The 15,040-nt window shown below is 52.4% G+C and overlaps 1 protein-coding gene across 1 annotated transcript; it reads right to left on the minus strand.

Moving 5' to 3' along the window:
* Nucleotides 1-938: 938 nt before the first annotated feature.
* Nucleotides 939-12,790, minus strand: snrpd2 (small nuclear ribonucleoprotein D2 polypeptide). Its single transcript, XM_038786125.1, has 3 exons — nucleotides 12,690-12,790; nucleotides 5,760-5,939; nucleotides 939-1,276 (listed from the first exon to the last, which is right to left on the minus strand). Coding segments are annotated over exons 1-3 (357 nt in total). The 5' UTR covers nucleotides 12,692-12,790; the 3' UTR covers nucleotides 939-1,101.
* Between the last annotated feature and the right edge of the window lie 2,250 nt (nucleotides 12,791-15,040).

The raw sequence follows: 15,040 nt of genomic DNA on the forward strand, positions 1-15,040 counted from the left end.
TCGATGTTGTGCCGAGCAATGATCACCCTACTCAAACTCACATATCCACCCTATACCCGCAACCCAACAACTTCCCCCTTAACCTTACTTTTTAGGACACTACGGGCAATTTAGCATGGCCAATCCACCTAACCCGCACATCTTTGGACTGTGGGAGGAAACCGGAGCACCCGGAGGAAACCCACGCACACACGGGGAGGACGTGCAGACTCCGCACAGACAGTGACCCAGCCGGGAACCGAACCTGGGACCCTGGAGCTGTGAAGCATTGATGCTAACCACTATGCTACCGTGCTGCCCCACATCTTTGGGTTGTGGGGATGAGTCCCACGCAGACACGGGGAGAACGTGCAGACTCCGCACAGTGACCCAAACCGGGAATCGAACCCAGGTCCTTGGCTCTGTGAAGCAACAGTGCTAACCATTGTGCTACTATCACCTTCCCACGAACAGCTAGGTCAGTTCTCGAGTTTGTCAAGTTCACACTTGACAATTAATCCTCATGTTGATTGGTACTTTACTGACTTTTCCATGTTGTAATGTTCTGGATGATAAGTTTTACGTTATATACCAGGCTTACTCAGACTGTTCAATTCAGGCCCTTTGACAAAGAGGTGCGTCTATCGGATTGATTTTTCCCCAGGGTGAAATGCTGCCTTTCACCCTCCAATTTTTCTCCATTTGAACAAATCCATCTCCCAGCTTGTTGCAGGCATTTCAAATGTGGGGCAGAGAACGCTCTTCCGTTGTGGGGAGTGACACATGTACTCTGTCACCATCCACCAGATCAGGAATCGAACATCCATGAGGAAGGACGGGACACAGATTTAATTTGCAGTCACCCAAGAGTTGAGTCTCAATAAGGCTGCTGTTAAAAAGGTGGACAACGTTCCATTTCCTGACAACCTGGCAGTTATACTGCAGCCAAAGCAAAAGTGTGTACGTCAAAATGAATTTTATTACAAAGCAAATTCAACAGATTATCAAAAATGTATTACTAGCAAAGTGACATCAGAAACAAAAGAGAACTAAGTTTGTTTTTCTAGTTCCACATTTTCTTTTCGCCGCTATAAGTTACAATTCCTCACAGAAACGGGCATTTCATTTGCCAGTAATTAATGGGTTTCTAAGTACAACAATCACAGAGTCCCCTCGGAGGAACATCTTCGAGATGTATCGGTCCTTGTTGACCGGTTTTGACTTCTTCTTGCCTTTCCCACTCTTGGGCACTTCGGTCCACATCTCTTTGACGTTTTCTAACACCATGTTGCAATGTCTGGAACAGGAAATGGGAGAGAACGTCTCAGAAAAACGCTTGGCAGGATGGAAATGCCTCCCAACGGCATGCTTTCCACAATTGGTCGATGCAACACTCAATTCAGCACTCCAGTGGTATTCCACATTTTAAATGTGCCCTACATACGGTGTTGGGCTGGGGGAGAACCACGGAACATCCGGAAACTTCCACAGAACCCCCCGTGCGCATAACGTGTGTTGGGACAAGCTGGCTGAGCTGTAGGAAACAGAGGGTGATGACAGACGGCTGCTTTAGGGACTGGAAGCCGCCACGGTCCAGTATCGTACCACAGAGATCTGTGCTGGGTCCCCTATTATTCGTCATTTGTATAAACGACTTTTATGACTATGTGGGGGTTGGGATCAGCAAGTTTGCTGATGACACAAAGACTGGGCGGGTGGTTAACAGTGAGCCTGAGAGTCTTGGATTACAGGAAGATATAGACGGGATGGTCTGAGCAGAAAAATGGCAGATGGAATTTAATCCTGAAAAGGTTACACTTTGGAAGGAGAAATTTGACAAGGAAATATTCAAAGAATGGCACCAGACTGGGAAGTCCTGAGGAACAAAGAGACCTTGGACTGTTTGTAAAGAGATCTCTCATGGCAGACGGGCAGGTTAATAGGGCGGTGAAAAAGGCATATGGGACACTTGCCTTTATCAATCGAGGCATAGGTTACAAAAGCAGGGAGGTCATGTTGGAGTTGTGTAGGGCAGCACGGTGGCCTAGTGGTTAGCACAACCGCCTCACGGCGCTGAGGTCCCAGGTTCGATCCCAGCTCTGGGTCACTGTCCGTGTGGAGTTTGCACATTCTCCCCGTGTCTGCGTGGGTTTCGCCCCCACAACCCAAAAATGTGCAGAGTAGGTGGATTGGACACGCTAAATTGCCCCTTAATTGGAAAAAATAATTGGGTAATCTAAATTTATTTAAAAAAAATAAAAAATGTTGGAGTTGTGTAGAACTTTGGTGAGGCCACAGCTGGAGTACTGTGTGCAGTTCTGGTCGCCACATTATAGGAAGGATGTGATTGTACTGGAGGGGGTGCAGAGGAGATTCACCAGGATGTTGCCTGGGATGGAACATTTCAGTTGTGAAGAGAGGTTGGATAGGCTTGGGTTGTTTTCAGTGGAGCAGAGAAGGCTGAGGGGTGACCTGAGGTGGACAAGATTATGAGGGGCACGGACAGGGTGGACAGTGAGCAGCTGTTCCCCTTAGTGAAAGGTTAGTTACGAGGGGGTCACAAGTTCAAGATGAGGGACTGGAGGTTCGTGGGGAATTGGAGGGAAAACATTTTTACCCAGAGGGTGGTGACGGTCTGGAACGCACTGCTTGGGAGGGTGGTAGTGGTGAGTTGCCTCACATCCTTTAAAAAGTACCTTGATGAGCACTTGGCATGTTTTAACATTTGAGGCTGTGGGCCAAGTGTTGGCAAATGGGATTAGGATTGGCAGATCGGGTGCCTTTCATGCAGCGGTCCAGACTCGATGGGTTGAAGGACCTTTTCTGCACTGTATATTTCTGTGACAAAGTCAAACCAGGCAGCCACTGCATAAAATGAATTAGCCATGGGTGGAGGTGGCACAATATCAGTGGTTAGCTCTGCTGCCTATGAGACTGGGACCGGCTTCGATTCCGGCCTTGGGGCACTGCGTGTGTGGAGTTAGCACACTCTCCCCATATCTGCGTGGGTTTCCTCCGGGTGCTCCGGTTTCCTCCCACAGTCCAAAGAGGCTTGGGTTGGGTGGATTGGCCGTACTAAATTGCCCCTTAGTGTCCAAAAGGTTAGGTGGAGTTTGTGGGTTACGCGGACAGGGGCCCAGATGGGGGGTGCGCTTTTGGAGGGTTGGTGCAGACTCGATGGGCCAAAAGGTCATCTTCTGCACTGTGGGGATTCTATGAGGCACACTGCACCTCATAGAAAAGCAAAATGCCGCAGGTAGAGACAGGAATGCAGACAACTTGCGTCAATATTTAGCGTGGACTGTAATCCACCTTGGCAAAAGGTGCTACCATCAGCATTGGAGTCAATTACACACACATTGCTGATTTTAAAATTTTTTTAGTGTACCCAATTCTTTTTTTTCCAAATAAGGATTTAGCATGGCCAATCCACCTACCCTGCACATTTGGGTTGTGGGGGGTGAGACCCACACAGACACGGGGAGAATGTGAAAACTCCACACGGTCAGTGACCCAGGGCCGGGATGGAACCCGGATCTTCAGCGGTGCGAGGCAGCAGTGCCAACCACTGCACCACCATGTCGCCCCTCACAGGTACTACTGATAAGGTAGTAAGGATACCAACATATTTCAGTCATTGTAGTTCTTACCCCGTACTTACCAATTGAAAATGAAATGAAATGAAAATCGCTTATTGTCACGAGTAGGCTTCAATGAAGTTACTGTGAAAAGCCCCCTAGTCGCCACATTCCGGCGCCTGTTTGGGGAGGCTGGTACGGGAATCGAACCGTGCTGCTGGCCTGCTTGAAAAGCCAGCGATTTAGCCTGGTGAGCTAAACCAGCCCCTTATACAAGGCTCTGCTGGTTTCAACCAAAATTAGGTCTTCAATAGGTTGCAATCAGATTTAAGGTAAAAGACAGAGGTAGTCCATTATCAACTGGGTGATTGTAGAACAGTATTGAGGGCTATTGTGTTACCAGGCCTGTACCCGCTCTTTTGAGGACCAGTTAGCCCCAGTCTCCTGTCCCCTGTCCTTTGTCCGTATCCCTGCCATCTTTTCTGCCCTTGAGCATTTAGCCGATTCCTATTCGAAGGCTATCGAGCAGTGCATTTCAAATCCCAACTACTCTTTTTTTTTTAGATTAGCCAATTATTTTTTCCAATTAAGGGGCAATTTAGCGTGGCCAATCCACCTACTCTGCACATTTTTGGGAATCCCAACTACTCTTTGCATAAATGTTTTGCGTCACGTTGCCTCTGGCGATTTTGCAACTCACCGCATGCCTACATCTTTTGGTTATCGACCAGTCAGTGTTATATCACTGCCTGAAACTGGATTCACTGCCAGCAGAAAGGGATGGCATTTTCTCCCCGTCTGTTGGGGCTCAATTCACATCCAGTTTTCTGGGTGGAAGCGCGACAGGCTAGCTAACTTCTTTTATATGACAGCCCCCACTGTTAACATGGTGAACACTGCAATGAAACAATGGCGCAAATTAACAGAGGCACAAATGAGCCAATTAATTCTGTTCCGCACACAGAGGATGATTCAGAAGTCTGCGCTGACTGTCTGCCCACTTTGCCGTCTTGATGTCTACATAGGATGGCCGAGGGCGTTCCTCTTTAACACTTTCTCGTGGATATATCACTTTCGTTCCATTTTTTAAGCTGGATCCTACACTGTCCCAATTATTTCCCATTGTGTAAAAAAAAATTGATCCATGTAACTTCTTCCCAAATGTTCAAGTGGAGTTGGAATATGTCCAGGTCAGGAGGAGCATGCAGAAACACAGGTGTGGGCCAGACCACATGGGTTTGCACTCCATGGTCAAGTAAAGGAGGTGCCTAAATGGTTAAAATAACCAGGCAACATAATGCAGTTTAAGTGCCGTTTTTGGAAACGGTAAAGTGAGCACCACTTACCAGGTGCGGCTGTTTTCCAGGATAAATGGGAATGCCAGGCAAGTGGTGGGATCTCAAGTGGGCGACAAAGCACCTCAATGCAGCTGTTATAGTTTGACAAATAAGGCACGCCACTTTTCTCCTGTTCTATACCAACAACTCCTTGAATCTTGAACAGATGAGCAAAATGCAGCAGGCAAAGATAGCTAGATGCCGTCTCACCGTATTTAACCAAGGGCTCGTACTTCCCTTCCCTGAGGGGAGGCCTCTAGCACCAGATGCTCGGCATACCAGACGACGCCAGTTCTCAGGTAAAGTCCAATGTGATGCAACTTACAGCTGGCAGACCACAGAGTGAATACAATTCCAGGAAAGGGTGAGTATAGAGATTAATTTCCAGACTGGTTTCTTGTTCAATTGAAGAAATGTCACTCGACCAGAATTTAATGGGTGTTTTTCTACATTCAATACACCTGCAAACTAACGTCAAGGTACGAAGAAGGGATTATCTATTGGCGCGACTATGAAGCATTCTGCAAGTCCGCCCCCTCCATCCTTCCTGGTCTGCAAAATTCAATTCCACACTGGGAAATATTTGCAAATTATAAAAGGAACTATTGTAGAGCCCTCACCTGACAAGAGATGGCCAGCATTCACTGGGGGGAATGGGCGAGAGATTGATTGCAATCTATTGCAATGTTTCTGCAACGCCAAAATTTTGAACAAGACCACAGATCCCAACCCTCAGGTTTTTCTGGTCGGGACAGATTTTTTCTAAAAATTGACGTGCAAAACATACCCAGTGAAGTGCGCTCCCCTACCACATGCATTTTTTTAGTAGAGATGGGGTTTGGAAAGCAAGGAGAAAAGCGACTACCTGTCGAAGGCCTTGACTCGGCCGAGCAGCTTCTTGTTGTTGCGACAGTTGATGAGGACCTGTGTGTTGTTTTTGACGGACTGCGTCAGAACAGAGAGAGGTCCTGTGTTAAACTCTTCCTCCTCTCGCTTCTGAAGCTCCTCGGGAGTCATCTCACTCTTGGGCTTGTTTAGCAGACTCCTAGAGGGAGGAATTAAAAATAAAAAGTGATTTCACTGTTAAGGATGCTATATTGAGAATCAACAGTAATAAGGCTGGGCGGTGTGTCAAACTGGGCCTCATGCCTAGGGGAACCGGAGACTCGTATAGCATGTTTCCGTACCAGCCTCTCCGAACAGGCACCGGAATGTGGCGACTCGGGGCTTTTCACAGTCACTTCATTTGAGGGGCTGTTTAGCACAGGGCTAAATCGCTGGCTTTGAAAGCAGACCAAGCAGGCCAGCAGCACGGTTCGATTCCCGTAACAGCCTCCCCGAACAGGCGCCGGAATGTGGCGACTAGGAGCTTTTCAAAGTAACTTCATTTGAAGCCTACTCGTGACAATAAGTGATTTTCATTTTCATTTCATTGAAGCCTACTTGTGACAATAAGCGATTTGCATTTCATTTCCTAAAGACAGAACATACCAACGTATTAGTAGGACTGAGCCAACGATTTAAGAGTAAAGATAGAGGCCAGGTATCAGGATGTGCTGCACCATTTGTTTTAGAAAAAGTCTAAAGACCACAAGGATTCCCGCTCCTCTCCCCAAATCTGCTTCAAAAACCTCAGTAATTTGTAAAGGCTTCCAAGGCCGGGTCTATTTTCTTTAAAAAAAACACTAACTTTGGGGTGATTTGATAAACACATAAAAAATCGTTAAAGGCTTTAATAACAGCTTGCGGAGGCCAAAGGGCCATGTATCTAGGTATGGGTAGGCCTTTGTTAGATAATGTTTCACGGGAGGAGAGTAGACCGGCGTTCCCTCTGGTGCCCCCCTCCCCCACCGCAAGAATCTATATCCCTGCTCCCCTCTATTGCTCCACATGCTGCCCCTCAGTGACATCATCTGAAGCAGTGTTTGTTTTCACTGACGCCACCCAGCTCTACCTCACCAGCACCTCTCCCGACTCCCCGCAGGATCGCTACATAATCTGACTGCTTATTAGGCATGTCACTGTAACCCTCATTTATGCCTGTTACTCCTGCATTTGACTATTCCAACACACAACTAGCTGATCTCCTACATTCTACCCTCTGGAAATGAGGTCATCCATGCTGCCAAGTCCTATTCACCCATCAGTAAGTAAGTGCGCTGACTTACACTGGATCCTCATTGCGCAATAACTTGATTTCAGAATTCTCACCCGTGCTTTTAGATTGCTCCGCCTGCTCTCCTCCCCACCTCTCTGACCTCCTCCAGCCCTAGAACCTTCAACAACAATGCTTGCTAAGAGAGATGACTGGCCAATGATGAAAAAAAAAAATGAAAATCGCTTATTGTCACGAGTAGGCTTCAAATGAAGTTACTGTGAAAAGCCCCTAGTCGCCACATTCCGGCGCCTGTTCGGGGGGGGCTGTTACGGGAATCGAACCGTGCTGCTGGCTTGCCTTGGTCTGCTTTCAAAGCCAGCGATTAGCCCTGTGAGCTAAACAGCCCCTCCTGATGCTGTTCCTCCTGAGAAGCTCCTGGGAAGCTAGTCAGTCAACTGCACCCTTTTGTATCTTCTTTGACCTGGGGAAACCTATCGAAGCAATTAGACTGACGCAGAGATTGGATGAAGAGAAGTCAGCGCCCGGGCTAGTCTTTCCTGATCAGGGAGCAAAGCCTTAGATGCAGGACAGATGAACTCCTGCCCAACAGCAGGGTATCGTAGTCAAATTATTCCTGAGAGTAACGTCCAGGTGCAATCAGCAGCACAAAGGAGGTGTATGAATACTCGAGGAAGTGCACACGAAAGGATGCATCCAAGGGATTACCTCGTAAAGGTAGGGTCGGTAGAATTTTTCGAAATTCATTTACGGGATGCGGCCGTCGCTGTCTGGGGCAGCATTTATTGCCCATCGCTGATACGGTACAAATCTGGTCAATAGAGTTGAGATGCAGATAGGCCATACTGGCCGATAAAATTCAAGGGCCCACTCTTGTTCCTGGGTTCCGATCTGGAACTGAGGCTGGGTGCTTCAGGCTTTTTGTTGTCAGTGCTAACTAGTCTAGATCTTAAAGAGCTATTAGTCAGCTAAATTAATAGCTCACATAAGAACGTCTCTGCTTTTCTATAGCGTCTATGGTTAAATATTATCAGGTCCAGCAACCCGTGCAGTCTTCAGTGCCTCAAATCAAACTAAGGCCATTTATGCATTCATATTCAATGAGTCAATATCTAAAGTATGTATACCCGTCGCTGTATCATCACAGAACTTCCAGTGCAGGAGGCCATTCGGCCCATCGAGTCTGCACCGGCCCTTGGAAAGGGCACCCTACTTAAGCCCCCGCTTCCACTCTATTCCCGTAACCCCACCTAATCTTTTTGGACACTTAGGGCAAATTATCATGGCGAATCCACCTAACCTGCACATCTTTGGACTGTGGGAGAAAACCGGAGCACCCTGAGGAAACCCACACAGACATGGGGAGAACGTGCAGACTCCGCACAGACAGCGACCCAAGCCGGGAATTGAACCTGGGACCCTGGCTCTGTGAAGCAACAATGCTAACCACTGTGCTACCGTGCCGCCCTAAAGTACAAGTAAATAGAAAACAGATATATCTACATTTCAGCCATATGCTCCTCCTCAATCCTAACCACCATGCTGAATATTTCAAAGGATCTCGGAGGTCCACTTTGGTGGCAAAAACGAGGAGGCAGATTATTATCTGAATGGCTATAGATTGGGAGTGGGGAATGTGCAACGAAACCTGGGTGTCCTCGTATACCAGTCACTGAAGGGAAGCACGTAGGTGCAGCAGATGGTAAAGGCGGCAAATGATATGTCGGCCTTCACTGCGAGTGGATTCAAGTACAGGAGCTGGGGCGTCTCGCTGCAATTATACAGGACCTTGGTGGGACCACACCTGGAGTAGTGTGTGCAGTTTGGTGTCCTTATCTGAGGATGGATGATCTTACTCTAGAGGTAGTGCAGCGAAGGATCACCAGACTGATTCCAGGGATGGCACGGATTCAGGACAGCACGGATTCAGGACAGCACAGTAGCACAAGTGGATAGCACTGTGGCTTCACAGCGCCAGGGTCCCAGGTACGATTCCCCGCTGGGTCACTGTCTGCACGTTCTCCCCGTGTCTGGGTGGGTTTCCTCCGGGTTTTCCGGTTTCCTCCCACGGTCCAAAGACGTGCAGGTTAGGTGGATTGGCCATGATAAATTTCTCTTTGTGACCAAAAAAGTTTAGATGGGGTTATTGAATTACAGGGATAGGGTGGAAGCGAGGGCTTAAGTGGGTCGGTGCAGACTCGATGGACCAAATGGCCTCCTTCTGCACTGTATGGTCTATGTTCTATCCCTAATTGCCCCTTGAGAAGGTGGTGAGCCGCCTTCTTGAACCCGCTGCACTGGAAGTGATGGGTGAGGGAAGTGATGGGGAGGGAAGTGATGGGGGAAAGTGATGGGGGAAAGTGATGGGGGAAAGTGATGGGGGAAAGTGATGGGGGAAAGTGATGGGGGAAAGTGATGGGGGAAAGTGATGGGGGAAAGTGATGGGGGAGAAGTGATGGGGGAGAAGTGATGGGGGAAAGTGATGGGGGAGAAGTGATGGGGAGAAGTGATGGGGGAGAAGTGATGGGGGAGAAGTGATGGGGGAGAAGTGATGGGGGAGAAGTGGGGGAGAAGTGATGGGGGAAGTGATGGGGGAGAAGTGATGGGGGGAAGTGATGGGGGAGAAGTGATGGGGGAGAAGTGATGGGGGAGAAGTGGGGGGAGACGTGATGGGGGAGAAGTGATGGGGGGAAGAGTGGGGGGAGAAGTGATGGGGGGAAGTGATGGGGGGGAAGTGATGGGGGGGAAGTGGTGGGGGGGAAGTGATGGGGGGGAAGGGATGGGGGGGAAGTGATGGGGGGGAGAAGTGATGGGGGGGAAGTGATGGGGGGGAAGTGATGGGGGGGGGAGTGATGGGGGGGGAGTGATGGGGGGGGAGTGAGGGGGGGGGTGATGGGGGGGGAGTGATGGGGGGGGAGTGATGGGGGGGGAGTGATGGGGGGGGAGTGATGGGGGGGGGGGAAGTGATGGGGGGGGAAGTGATGGGGGGGGGAAGTGATGGGGGGGAGTGATGGGGGGTAGTGAGGGGGGGAGTGATGGGGGGGAGTGATGGGGGGGAGGTGATGGGGGGGGGAGTGATGGGGGGGGGAGTGATGGGGGGGGAGGATGGGGGGGGAGTGATGGGGGGGGGAGTGATGGGGGGGGAGAAGTGATGGGGGGGGAGTGATGGGGGGGGAAGTGATGGGGGGGGGGAAGTGATGGGGGGGGAAGTGATGGGGGGGAAGTGATGGGGGAGAAGTGATGGGGGAGAAGTGATGGGGAGAAGTGATGGGGGAGAAGTGATGGGGGAGAAGTGATGGGGGAGAAGTGATGGGGGAGAAGTGATGGGGGAGAAGTGATGGGGGAGAAGTGATGGGGGAGAAGGTGATGGGGGGGAAGTGATGGGGGGGAAGTGATGGGGGGGAAGTGATGGGGGGGAAGTGATGGGGGGGAAGTGAGGGGGAAGTGATGGGGGGGAGTGAGGGGGGGGGAGTGATGGGGGGGAGTGATGGGGGGGGAGTGATGGGGGGGTGATGGGGGGGAGTGATGGGGGGGGAGTGATGGGGGGGGAGTGATGGGGGGGAGGGTAGTGATGGGGGGGGGAAGTGATGGGGGGGGGGGGAAGTGATGGGGGGGGAAGTGATGGGGGGGAGTGATGGGGGGAGTGATGGGGGGGAAGTGATGGGGGGGGAGTGATGGGGGGGGGAGTGATGGGGGGGAGTGATGGGGGGGGAGTGATGGGGGGGGAGTGATGGGGGAGAAGTGATGGGGGAGGAGTGATGGGGGGGAGTGATGGGGGGGGAGTGAGGGGGGGGAAGATGGGGGGGGGGGAAGTGATGGGGGGGGAAGTGATGGGGGGGAGTGATGGGGGGAGTGATGGGGGGAGTGATGGGGGGGAGTGATGGGGGGGGGGGGGGGAGTGATGGGGGGGGAGTGATGGGGGGGGGGAGTGAGGGGGGGAGTGATGGGGGAGAGTGATGGGGGAGTGATGGGGGGAGTGATGGGGGGAGGGGGAGTGATGGGGGGGTGATGGGGGGGAAAGTGATGGGGGGGGGGAAAGTGATGGGGGGAAAGTGATGGGGGAAAAGGGATGGGGGGGAAAGTGATGGGGGGGGAAAGTGATGGGGGGGAAGTGATGGGGGGGAAAAAGGAGGGGGGGGGAAGTGATGGGGGGGGAGGAAGTGATGGGGGGGGGAAGTGATGGGGGGGGAAGTGATGGGGGGGGAAGTGATGGGGGGGGAAGTGATGGGGGGGGGGGTGATGGGGGGGGGAGTGATGGGGGGGGGGGAGTGATGGGGGGGGGGGGGGAGTGATGGGGGGGGGGGGGGGAGTGATGGGGGGGGGGGAGTGATGGGGGGGGGGGGAGTGATGGGGGGGGGGGGAGTGATGGGGGGGGAGTGATGGGGGGGGGAGAGGGGGGGAGAGATGGGGGGGGAGAGATGGGGGGGGAGTGATGGGAGGGGAGAGATGGGGGGGAGTGGTGGGGGGGGGGGAGTGATGGGGGAGTGATGGGGGGGTGTGATGGGGGGGAGAGTGATGGGGGGGGAGAGTGATGGGGGGGGGAGTGTGGGGGGGAGTGATGGGGGGAGTGATGGGGGGAGTGATGGGGGGGGGAGTGATGGGGGGGGGAGTGAGGGGGGGGGAGTGATGGGGGGGGAGTGATGGGGGGGGGGGGAGTGATGGGGGGGGGGAGAGTGATGGGGGGGAAGTGATGGGGGGGAAAGTGATGGGGGGGGGAAAGTGATGGGGGGGGGGGGAGTGATGGGGGGGGGGAGAGTGATGGGGGGGGAGAGTGATGGGGGGGGAGAGTGATGGGGGGGGAGAGTGATGGGGGGGGGAGAGTGATGGGGGGGAGAGTGATGGGGGGGAGAGTGATGGGGGGGGGAGAGTGATGGGGGGGAGGTGAGGGGGGGAGAGTGGGGGGGGAGAGTGATGGGGGGGAGAGTGATGGGGGGGGGGGGGGGAGAGTGATGGGGGGGGGAGAGTGATGGGGGGGGGAGAGTGATGGGGGGGGGAGGAGTGATGGGGGGGGAGAGTGATGGGGGGGGAGAGTGATGGGGGGGGGGGAGAGTGATGGGGGGGGGGGGAGAGTGATGGGGGGGGGGGGAGAGTGATGGGGGGGGAGAGTGATGGGGGGGGAGAGTGATGGGGGGGGAGAGTGATGGGGGGGGAGAGTGATGGGGGGGGAGAGTGATGGGGGGGGGAGAGTGATGGGGGGGGGAGAGTGATGGGGGGGGAGAGTGATGGGGGGGGAGAGTGATGGGGGGGGAGAGTGATGGGGGGGGGGAGAGTGATGGGGGGGGGGGGGGAGTGATGGGGGGGGTTTAGTGATGGTTGGTCGGAGGGGGTAGTGTTGGTAGATGGGTGGGGAGGAGAGAGAGAGGTGTTTGGCGGCCGGAGCGGATCCGGGGGCGGCTCCTCTCTCTCCGGGTTGGGTTGGGGGGGGGGGGGGGGTAGTAGTGACGGTGAAGGGGATGGGTGGGGGTGATGGTGGGCCGGGGCGGCTTCTCTCTCTTCGGGCGGGGGGGATGGCCTCGGGTCGGCGCCATCGGACTAGGCCTCAGGCCTTAGCGACGCCTTCCAAATGCACCGCACCGGGCTTGGGAACAGCGTCGGCGCCATAAAGCGGGAGCCCAGATCGTCCCGCGCGCACGCTCTTCCCCATCGCCCGTTCCTCCCGCCCGCCAGCCACTCGCTCACATATTGCCTGATGTCCGCCCGCCGCCTTCAGCGCCGTCCGACCGCGTTTAGGCTCCCACCGGAAGAGAATACTCTATTTCCGGTCGGCCCGCGCAATGCACGCCGGGGGGTGTAGTCTTCAGGACCGCGCTCTGCACACGGCGGCCGGCAGTGTGCGGCCGGAGCATTCTGGGAGCTGTAGTCCTGTAGCGCCGTCCTAACAGCGTAGAGGCAGCTCCGGGAACTACAACACCCGGCAGCCCCCCGGCACCCAAGACCCCGTGCCAGGCGTTCTTAAAGGGACAGAGGCATTGAGTGTGATTGAACCTGTTCTCATCACTTAAAGTCGTATTCGAATATGAATATGATGCCGACTTGAAGCAAAAGATATGATGCTTTGACATAGTTGGCAAGGGGAAACAGAATTGACCTGAAGAAGATTCTCTTCTCCAAAAGAAAATAAACAGTAAAAGCTGGGCGGCATGGTGGCACGGTAGTTAGCATAGCTGCCTCACAGAGCCAGGGGCACGGGGCAGCAGATTACAGAGATTCACAACTGTTTAGGAGACATTTCTCCTCAACTCCATTTTAAATCTGCGTGGGTTTCCTCCGTGTCCTCTGGTTTCTTCCCACAGTCCAAAGATTACCCTGAGGCAATGACTTCTTGTTCCAGGATGCCCCACAAGAAGAACCAACCGCTCCATCACTACTTTATCCACACCTTTCATCATCTTGTATACCTCAATTTTCTCCCCTCATTCTTCTAAACTCCAGAGAGTATAGGCGTAAACTGTTCAATCTCTCTTCATACTCTGGAATCAACCTAGTGAACCTCCTCTGAACTGCCTCCAATGCCACTACATCTTTCTTCAAATAAGGGGATCAAAACTGTGCTCAATACTCCATTCTTTCATTCTATAATCAGCAAATTAAACAGAGAGCTAATTAATTACAAACAATATACAGCAGAGAAAGAGGCCATTATGTTCAACAGTTTAACACAGGTATTTAGATGCCACATGAACCTCCTCTTTTTAGCAAAGAATTAGCAGTGCAGAAGGAGGGCATTCGGCCCATCAAGTCTGCACCAGCCCTTACAAAGAGCACCCGACTGAACCCCACGTATCTACCCTATCCCTGTAACCCACATTTAACATTTTTTGGACAATTTATCATGGCCAATCCACCTAACCCGCACATCTTTGGACTGTGGGAGGAAACCGGAGCACCCGGAGGAAACCCACGCAGACACGGGGCTAATGTGCAGACTCCGCACAGACAGTGACCCAAGCCGGGAATCGAACCTGGGACCCTGGAGCTGTGAAGCAACTGTGCTAACCACTGTGCTACCGTGCTGCCCTTTTATCTAACCCTTTCGGAATGACCTTCTCCTTTCTCCCTGCCGGGTTTATCAAAAGATTCCCTTTAAATACATTTGTGAGAGTAGTTTTTTTGGAGACCATGAGTTGTTGCAATGCATAATGAACTGTCTGAAAGGGCAGTAGAGGCAGATTCAACAATAACTTTCAAAACAAATTTGATGTACAGCTGGAAAGGAAAATAAATTGAAAGCAATTATAGAATACCTAGAAAGCAGAAGGAGACCATTCAGCCCACCAAGTCTGCACTAACCCTGAAAAAGACTACCCTACCTGAGGCCACACACCTGCCCTATCCACATAACCCCACCTTGCACACCTTTGGACACTAAGGGGCCATTTAGTGCGGCCAATCCACTTAACCTGCACATCTTTGGACTGTGGGAGGAAACCCACACAGAGACGGAGAGAATGTGCAGACTCCACACAGACAGTGGCCCGAGGCACGAATCGAACCCGGGTCTCTGGCGCTGTGAGGCAGCAGCGCTAACCACCGTGCCACTGTGTAGCCCTAAATGGGGACGAGTTATAGGGTGAAGGGTCAGCATTGTTATGATGGGCCAAATGGCCCTCTTCTGTCCAGTATGATTTTAAATTAACAGTCATTTATTCCTCTTGGAAAGCACATTATTTTAAAAATAAATTTAGAGTACCCAATTAATTTTTTCAAAATAACAGGCAATTTAGCTTGACCAATCCACCTACCCTGCACATGTTTTGGGTTGTGGGGGCGAAACCCACGAAAACACGGGGAGAATGTGCAAACTCCACACGGACAGAGACCCAGAGGCGGGATCGAACCTGGGACCTCGGCGCCGTGCGGCAGCAGGGCTAACCACTGCGCCACCGTGCTGCCCAGCACATTATTTTATTTTAATTTTTAAAAATATTTTTATTAAAGTTTTGCTCACATTATTTTTTTGACCATGTATTGTTCCCACTCAGGAGGACGACAGATTTTAGGGCTGACAAATGAGAGTTTTATTTCTCCAT

Source organism: Scyliorhinus canicula, chromosome 27 (assembly GCF_902713615.1).
Source record: "Scyliorhinus canicula chromosome 27, sScyCan1.1, whole genome shotgun sequence".
NCBI lineage: Eukaryota > Metazoa > Chordata > Chondrichthyes > Carcharhiniformes > Scyliorhinidae > Scyliorhinus > Scyliorhinus canicula.